General features: G+C 38.9%; 1 protein-coding gene across 1 annotated transcript in view; it reads right to left on the bottom strand.

Moving 5' to 3' along the window:
* Positions 1 to 2,271: 2,271 nt before the first annotated feature.
* The window catches only part of cntn3a.2 (contactin 3a, tandem duplicate 2), a 71,051-nt gene continuing 64,216 nt past the window's right edge, over positions 2,272 to 9,106 (bottom strand). The window contains exon 23 of the mRNA XM_046343838.1: positions 2,272 to 5,591. Within this exon, the coding sequence (XP_046199794.1) occupies positions 5,494 to 5,591 (98 nt within the window). The 3' untranslated portion in view covers positions 2,272 to 5,493. The remainder of the gene's footprint in view (positions 5,592 to 9,106) is intronic.

Raw genomic sequence — 9,106 nt, 5'->3', positions numbered from 1 at the left:
GTGAGCATTTCTCATTTCACAAAACAATACATCCACCTGACAGGTGTGTCATATCAAGAAGCTCATTAAACAGTGTGATGATTACACACGTGCACCTTGTGCTGGGGACAATAAAAGGCAGTGTGCAGTGCAATGGCGATTGCATCGTCCTTGGATCTGTTGGAGCGGTATGAGAATTGTAGTAGGTCTAGGGTGTCGGATAAGGTGGAGGAGATATGGTCCTTAACTAGCCTCTCAAAACACTTAATGATGACAGAAGTGAGTGCTATGGGGCGATAGTCATTTAGTTCAATTACCTTCGCTTTCTTGGGTACAGGAGCAATGGTGTTTCAGGTGTTAAAGTGGGCTCCTTTTGATCCACTGATCAATAGCATGTGCAGTGCAGCGCTCTGGGCATTGACACATTGACAAGTCATTATTTGGATCTGTGGTGTGTGGAGAGGGAACTTTTCTCTTCCATTCCTCTTCATATTGATCTTTGTACAGGGTCCTTTTCTCTTATCTTAAATAGATTTTCTTGTGTTTTATATATATTTCCACACTATACGGTTTGGATTGTACTGTGAAATTATGATAATGCCCTTTTAGTGTAAGAGCTGTTTGAAAAGATCGCCTGAAATGTCAGCCTGTTTCGGTGGGATGGACTTTTGGCCTGCCTGTTGACATCACCAGACAGTAAATTATTTAATACACCAATATGAAAGAGTTCCAAACCTCTCTGCCAATTACAGCTAGTTTTCAGTTTTTCCTTCCCAACTATTTTATTTAACCAGGCAAGTCCGTTAACAGATTCTTTTTTACAATGACGGCCTACCCCAGCCAAACCCTAACGAAGTTGGGCCAATTGTGCACAGAGTCCTATGGGACTCCCAATCACAGCCAGTTGTGATACAGCCTGGAATCAAACCAGGGTCTGTAGTGACACCTCTAGCACTGAGATGCAGTGCCTTTGACCGCTGCGCCACTTGGGAGCCCTAAGACCACTCCCAGACAGTCCTAGCAAAATTCTTGCTAGAGAAATCGCTTTTTTTCTAAGAAACTATTTTGTTTCTTTTTTACTATGTTTTTTAATTTTTTATTAAACAATAACTGTGAGGTACTTAATTGTTACCCGAAAAATATTTGATATTGAGATAGAAACGGCTGCATTGGACATTTAAAAAAAACGTCTCTGCAACACTGGGTTGATAGATATTTCAGCACATAGAGTACCTTCATATGCCGTTTGTGAGAGGAAAGGGGCTGGACTTGAACATTGGACACATAAATCAAATCAAAAAAGTGTATTGGTTTAGCAGTAATTATAGCGGGAGCAGCACAATGCTTATGTTACTAGACCCTAACGATACAGTAAAATGTCAGACAATTAAAATGTAAGAAAAATAAATAAATATATATATATATATATATATATATATATACTTTCGTGGACAGACTATGTAACCACAAATTGTACTGCAGATCCATAGATGGTAGATTATCATGATGCAACGGGAGATAACGAGCAGCGTTAGTTCCCGTGCTTTGGATAAATCAAGATTTCGCAGGTGTTAGCGGTCGCGTTCCACTACTTAGACGTTGCATCATCAACCAATGGTTGCATGCCAGGGTATCGACCGTGTCATTGACCGACAGATTGCTATAATATATGATATGGTTACCTGATAGGTAAAATACCTATCCAGGCTTTGTAAGATCTGGCAACGTCTAAGCAGTCGAACGCAACCTGCATTTTTCTAATTTCGGAATGGTAGGAGAAATTTGGCCCATAGACTTGCGGGTAACTTGCAAAAGCTTTCCCTTCCGGTTCCGATCGTCGTTATATCTCTTCTTTTAACACCTATGGACCCAGCATTTAACCGAGCATCTGACCAATTACGCAAGATTTTTGTTCTGCTTTAACCGAGATTAAGGGACACATGGCTGTAATCCTGAAAAATTGTTATTGTAGTAACATAATGCTTGTGTCCAGTACTATCATTTTCTTGTGATTGCAGTTATGCAATGTCTATGTGCATATGTCAAAAATCTAGTTTATCTTTTAAAAATAGGAAGACACAGAACAAAGTCTTTAATGGTACACTCATGTGTACTTTATGGAAGGATCCTTTAGTCAACTGTTCAATGTCAGCAGACCAATATCAGTAGTTGGACAAATCAGAAGAAAAATATGAATGAAATAAATAGACTAATTCTACTTTCTTGGTCAAAGTAGGCTGCTATTATACAGTATAATTCACACAACTCAACAACAACACTGAAGAGAAAATCCTCTGTAAATTGTTTTCCTTTAATTTTTTTGTTTTAGAAAACATAAATGCACCAAACAATATTGTACATGCACAGATTCAGTATACAAGATCAGCCAATTACTTTTCATCGTGAAAACATTCTTGATACAATCTCATGGAGATCACTTAACATTGTTTTAATACTGCAGTGTGAAACATAAAGACCAAGTGTTGCTAACCAATTAACTATACAGTACTGTTTGATGTTAGTCTTTCCTTTTAATAATGCATTAGTCAAACTCAATAAGTTTCAATCATGTTGTACAAATATAGTGCTATAAAAAACAGATGATCGGTTTTCCTAGTACCATTCATAAGGGACAACTTTGCTGCCCGTTGACCAAATTGTCACAATATCACTCTGATATAGTTAAGAATTGTTGAATTTAATGGGGATTGCATTCAAAATTAATATTGCATTTTGGAGACAAATCAAATGAAAGTTTCCTTCACGGTTTAAACCCCTTTGAGGGCATTGGTCCATATCATAGTACATGGGAGCGACAGAGCAATTGAAATGTATTTCTTATATGTTTATCTCTTTAAAGCAACACTTGATCTTTGTGTAGAATTGTCAAAACTAAAAAAGCATATAATCAAACATAAAAAAACAAGATCTCCACAGTACATACTGTATACATTACAAAACCAAGATGGAGGTGACCTTTCTGCATCAAGGACACAAAGTTCATAGACTGTATATTGTGAGTTTCTAATCAGTTAAACATTGAAATCAGTCATACAGATACAGTTTCTTTGTAAACACTGGTTGGTTTGTAATGAAATAAAACTGAGAGTGTACAGATGAACCACGAGAAAGCCACGAAAACAAGCATATCAACAAAAACACATTACTCAAAGACAGCTCTCTTTAAGTTGCCAGCAGTGGTAATGAGATCTGATCTTATCATCCAACAAAGCCCTTTACAACTGTTGCCTTTTTTAAACGTATCGGTTGAACTTGGATCGTGCTCATTAGGGCACGCAATGGAAAACATTTTGCAATGGGAAGTGAAAAGAAGCCTTTCTTAGTCCAGGTAGTCCCTCCATGTTTGAGTTAGTTTTCTTCCATTTGGTGCTTAATAAACACAACTCAGTTTACACCACTGCAGATGTGCAACTTCATGGTGTTGTTATTCTATTTGAAAGTGGGCACAAAAATTTCCCAAATCTTTGATTGCCAGTACAATAAATTATTTGGGGCTTTATAAAAATGACTCACTAGCCTTCCAAAAGACACTGTCATCTTTAAAAAAAAATGTATTACATTTTTTACTTCAGTTAATTTGGTAAATATTTTCTTAACTCTTGTTGAACTGCACTGTTGGTTAAGGGCTTGTAAGTAAGCATTTCACGGTAAGGTCTAAACTTGTTTTATTCTGCATTATGTGACAAATAAAGTTTGATTTGATCTGCGACACACAGAGAAGCACGGTAATATGCATCTATTAACACACACACACACACACACACACACACACACACACACACACACACACACACACACACACACACACACACACACACACACACACACACACACACACACACACACACACACACACACACACACACACACACACACACACACACACACACACACACACACACACACACACACACATTTCCATCCTGATGGAATCGTTCTGATTTAGCTCCTCTCACTGAATCCTGATACATTAATCTTCTGTGATGTCATAGAACCATTAGTCCTATGCCCTTTCACATAAAGGCCCCTAGGCTCACTCTAATTTATTAATATGTTTTAATTGCTGCTAAATCATGGCAGATATCAGACTTTTCATTTGTCAAATCAGAGCATTAAATAGACCACTGTATCATGTGCTGTCAGCCGTCTGATATAGCTGCTCTCTGCTTTATGACCAGTGAAGTTGGTGTGTAAAAGACCCAACACCTGAGCAGTTGAGGCTACACTGAAAAATATGTAGGGCACATAATAATATACATAAGTTTCAAGAAAAGGCTAATTGAACCTTGAACAAATGATAAGCAAGTCTAGTACATATTTAACATAGCTGACTATAAGTCAATGTCATGCATGAGTTCCATATACAGTAAGGCTCCATGGATTTTCTTGGGGGTGAATGACTGTCTGCTTGGGTCTCAGCTAGTGGCTCAATTTCAATGTCAGACTGGCACATTTGGCACCATTTTCACCACGCAACGGGCGAGCACTCTGGCACAAAATGGCTGCCGTGCATCACCCAGGTGGGTGTCATATTGGTAGTGGGTGAGGTGTGGTAAAGACATTAAATGCAATCTATCCATCCACTGTAAGGTCCGTTTTTAGATTTTGGCTCATTACAGTTGTAAGGAGCCCTCGTGATACAATCAAGTCTCTACCACAATGACAAAATGAAAACATTGAGAAAATGGCTTGCACTCTCTCAAGCCGCTCTCATCTTATGGGTTTCATGTAGCACATAATTATACGATAATGATCACTTAAAGAGCTCTGAAATGCTGCACAACACTGACTATAAGTCAAGTGAAGCGATTTTCTTTGTCACACTCTTACACAGATCTTCAAAGGCACAGGCACAGGCAAATGGTTGTGTCTACTCAATGAGTAAGCAAGAGAACTTAACTTGGCTCAGCCAAACACCAGTAAAAGTTTTTGCTTCGATGACCACCTCAGAGTACGTCAAAATTACAAAAGTCAACTTCATATCGCAACCTTGAAAGTTTAAATGACAAGTATTATTACCATAGGTAATAACTTTCATAACTAGCTTTGAGTGTGACATGGTTTAATTACAAATGAAAATATGAAGGGGAAAAAAGCATGGCATTGCTAGCTTAACATTTAGCCTACAACTAAACGATTCAAACTACTTTGGCACATGAATGGAAGTAAGGCATTTGTATCATTCAGGGCTCCAAAAAGTCAGAATAGCGCATTCATATGAACATCCACCTAAAATGTACAATCCAAATAGATACCTTCAGAAGTTGACAGCACTTGATCAAACGCAATGTTCATCAAAACATGTGCCCAAACAACAACAAAAATGTCTTCCCAATTTCCCAAATGAATGCGCTTATTGTCTTGCCTCCAAAATGGATGGTCTCTACCATTACTTTCACACAGTTAGAAAAATAATAATTGTAGATGGGTCATTTGGAATGGAGCAGAGACAGCTTATTTGATCTGTAAACCAGATAGTAGCCTGACATTCTGTCACGATGTAGACCTGAATGTTGAAAATGCGATGCTGAGGAGCAGAGAGACAGGGGATGTGTTCAGACTCCAGGCCTTCGAGCCTCGAGCACTCATACCTAGAACAAAGCACAACACCAGCATTAAGGATTTACAAAACAGAGAGAGATGATACCTCAACATAGTTATTTGCCCCATGTAATGTTATTTTTGTGTTTTTGTCCCTTCTATTTTTGTTCTTTAAAAAATGATATATAATGGAGTGATAGATACCAGTTATGAGATGCAGACAAATTGAAAGGTGAAGGGGTGGGACTAGGGAATCGAACCCTGGTCTCCAGGGGCGATATATGTAGCCCAGAGTTGGCAGCACTACCTCTAAACCAACTTGCACCACCCATGTAATTTTCACATGAATAATAATGCATTCCTATTAATATACATCCCTAGCTAATTGACACATGCCTTCAACACAGTATGTTACATAATCAAATATAACAATTAAGACCAAATTAAAGCTGACTCAAGAGAAAAAGTAGGGCCAATTTGAAGCAAATTTGCTTCGTCCCTAATACGGTTTGTGCTTCCACACAAAATAGGTGTTAAAGGAAAACAAAAAGTACAAATACAGGCTCTTTATTTCTTTATTTTCAGACAAAACAAATATAAAAAAGTAGAGGGGGACACACACTTCGTATCTGAATATGAATGTAATAAATAAGGCCAGTTTAGAATGCAATCCTCTCCATCCTTTTCAGTGGCTCAACACAGAATATCAATATGACAAAATATAGCTGCAAGCAACCATAGCTGAGTTCAAAATTCATGGCACCACAGCACCATTATCCGGACAAAATGGGATTCTCGATGAGCTACTTCTGTACTCCTTAAAGCTAGAAGCCTTAGTTGAGACAATAACAGAGCGGTCACCCCACCTCTGTTTTGGTAAAAAGCTGAGAGATTGGCCTGGAGAAATGTAACCACTCTCAAATTCATAGACAGAGCTATGTATACAATGACTGACCATCCACAATGTAACAATTATATACTGAACAAAAATATAAATGCAGCAGGTAAAGTGTTGGTTTCATGAGCTGAAATAAAAGATCCCAGAAATGTTCTATTCGCACAAAAAGCTTATTTCGCTCAAATTTTGTGCACAAATTTGTTTACATCCCTGTTAGTGAGCATTTATCCATTGCCAAGATAATCAATCCACCTAACCGGTGTGGCATATCAAGAAGCTTATTAAACAGCATGATAATTACACATGTGCACCTTGTACTTGGGACAATAAAAGGCCACTCTAAAATGTGCAGTTTGTTACACAACACAATACAACAGATTACTCAAGTTTTGAGGGAGCGTGCAATTGGCCTGCTGACTGCAGGAATGTCCACCAGAGCTGTTGCCAGAGAATTCAATGTTAATACAATAAGCCGCCTCCAACGGCTGTTTTTGAGAAATTGGCAGTACGTCCAACTGGCCTCACAATCGCAGAGCACGTGTTACTACTTCATTCCAGGAACTCCACATCTGGCTTCTTCCCCTACGGTATCATCTGAGACCAGAAACCTGGACAGCTGATGAAACTGTGGGTTTGCACAACCAAAGAATTTCTCCACAAACTGTCAGAAACTATCGGATAAATCCCGGTTTCCTGTCCAACAGCGCCACCTTGGGTCAAACTGAACCATACTCTACAGGTTAGCTAGACTCACATCGCTGATCATGTGTGCCAAAGTCAAACAGATCAATAGATATAAATATGTGCCTGTCGTAGAGCCACAGTGTGGTTAATCTGCATGTGCTTTCATATGTTGAGTCTTGACAGTGTTTGTCACAATGTATCAATATAAATATCCATGTCAGATTCATATGCATTTATCTGTCAGGTCACGCTCACTTCAATGTTTATTTGTCCATAGCTGCCATGTTGTTTGCGATAATAGCCGGAAAAATATTGTTTTCGGAGACCTTGGTCCATAGATGCTATATATCAAGTTTCATCCAGGTCTGCCCAGTCCTTCCGGACTGCCCAGTATTTTCCACAAAATTCTGAATGGCGGAATATCCCTCATGGCGGACCTATGTACCTATGTACTTTGCGACTCTAGGTCAAACGGGGTGAGGGGCATTTTCAATTGCGTGTTATAGCGCCACCATTTGGCTAACTGGCATAGCATTGCATGAGAGGGTGTGGACTATAAACCTTTACCATCATGCCAAGATGCACCCTCCTAGGCCTTACCATCTCACAGACATTTGCATGTTAATTTTCTGTGATGAAAGAACCGGTTTAAAAATAATGACAATAGGATTTCTCAAACCTAATAATGAACTTCAACAAAAACAATAAACAGTGCCTGCTCTAGCCTTTTGTGGGCCCCAAGCGAGCTTCGCTGCTTGAACCTCTAATTAGCATTTAAAGGAAAGGAAGAGGTCTCCTCCTGAAGTCTCCCAGGAAGGTAATATAGTATCCAGTGAGAAGGGAAGTGAAACTTAGTGACATAGATAGATTGTGCTGCATATTTCAGCAAAATATGAGACTTCGGAGCCCAAAAGAGGGCAGTCACAGGAGGACAAACTGTCTTGGCTAGGTTATCAAGTTCCTAAATGACTTTCTGTTGAGAAACTGTTTTCATCTTGATGGAAATATTGTTTCCAGGGCCATCTCAGCTGTAACTACCTGATGGTAATAGAATGGCAATATGCATTCACATAATATAGATGTAACTCGTTTTGGATATAAGCTGAGACAAGACTCTTGGTCGCTCTGAACTTGCTTCTCTTTTGAGAGCAGAACGCATTAAATCTACGAAAGACTCCGGTCAATCTCTTCTTTGAATCACCACACACGGTCTACACATATTTCCAAGGTCCATCCATTTCTAATAACCTGCCCCTGTCCCGATGGGGATTGAAACATCACATTATGTCACGTTAAGTTTGTCCAAGGGCCTATCGTATTTTGTTAATATCTTCATTAACAAATAAAGTACTAGTCAGAAGTTTGGATACACCTACTCATTCAAGGGTTTTTCTTTATTTTTACTATTTTTTATATTGTAGAATAATAGTGAAGACATCAAAACTATGGAATAACACATGGAATCGTGTAGTAACCAAAAAGTGTTAAACAAATCAAAATTCTTGCCTTGATGACAGTTTTGCATACTCTCAACCAGCTTCATGAGGAAGTCACCTAGAATGCATGTGCCTTGTTAAAAGTTACTTAATGCGTTTGAGCCAATCAGTTGTGCTGTGACCAGGTAGGGTTGTTACACAGAAGATATCCCTATTTGGTAAACGACCAAGTCCATATTATGGCAAGAACAGCTCAAATAAGCAAAGAGAAACGACAGTCCATCATAACTTTAAGCCATGAAGGTCAATCTGGAAAATTTCAAGAACTTTAAAAGCTTCTTCAAGTGCTGTCGCAAAAACCATCAAGTGCTATGAAGAAACTGGCTCTCATGAGGACTGCCACAGGAAAGGAATACCCAGAGACTTACCTCTGCTGCAGAGGATAAGTTCATTAGAGTTTCCAGCCTCAGAAATTGCAGCCCAAATAAATGCTTCACAGAGTTGAAGTAACAGACACATCTCAACATCAACTGTTCAGAGGAGATTG

This window comes from Oncorhynchus gorbuscha, linkage group LG03 (assembly GCF_021184085.1).
Source record: "Oncorhynchus gorbuscha isolate QuinsamMale2020 ecotype Even-year linkage group LG03, OgorEven_v1.0, whole genome shotgun sequence".
NCBI lineage: Eukaryota > Metazoa > Chordata > Actinopteri > Salmoniformes > Salmonidae > Oncorhynchus > Oncorhynchus gorbuscha.
The sequence above is the reverse complement of the archived record's forward strand: the minus strand, read 5'-3'. Positions and strand labels throughout refer to the sequence as shown.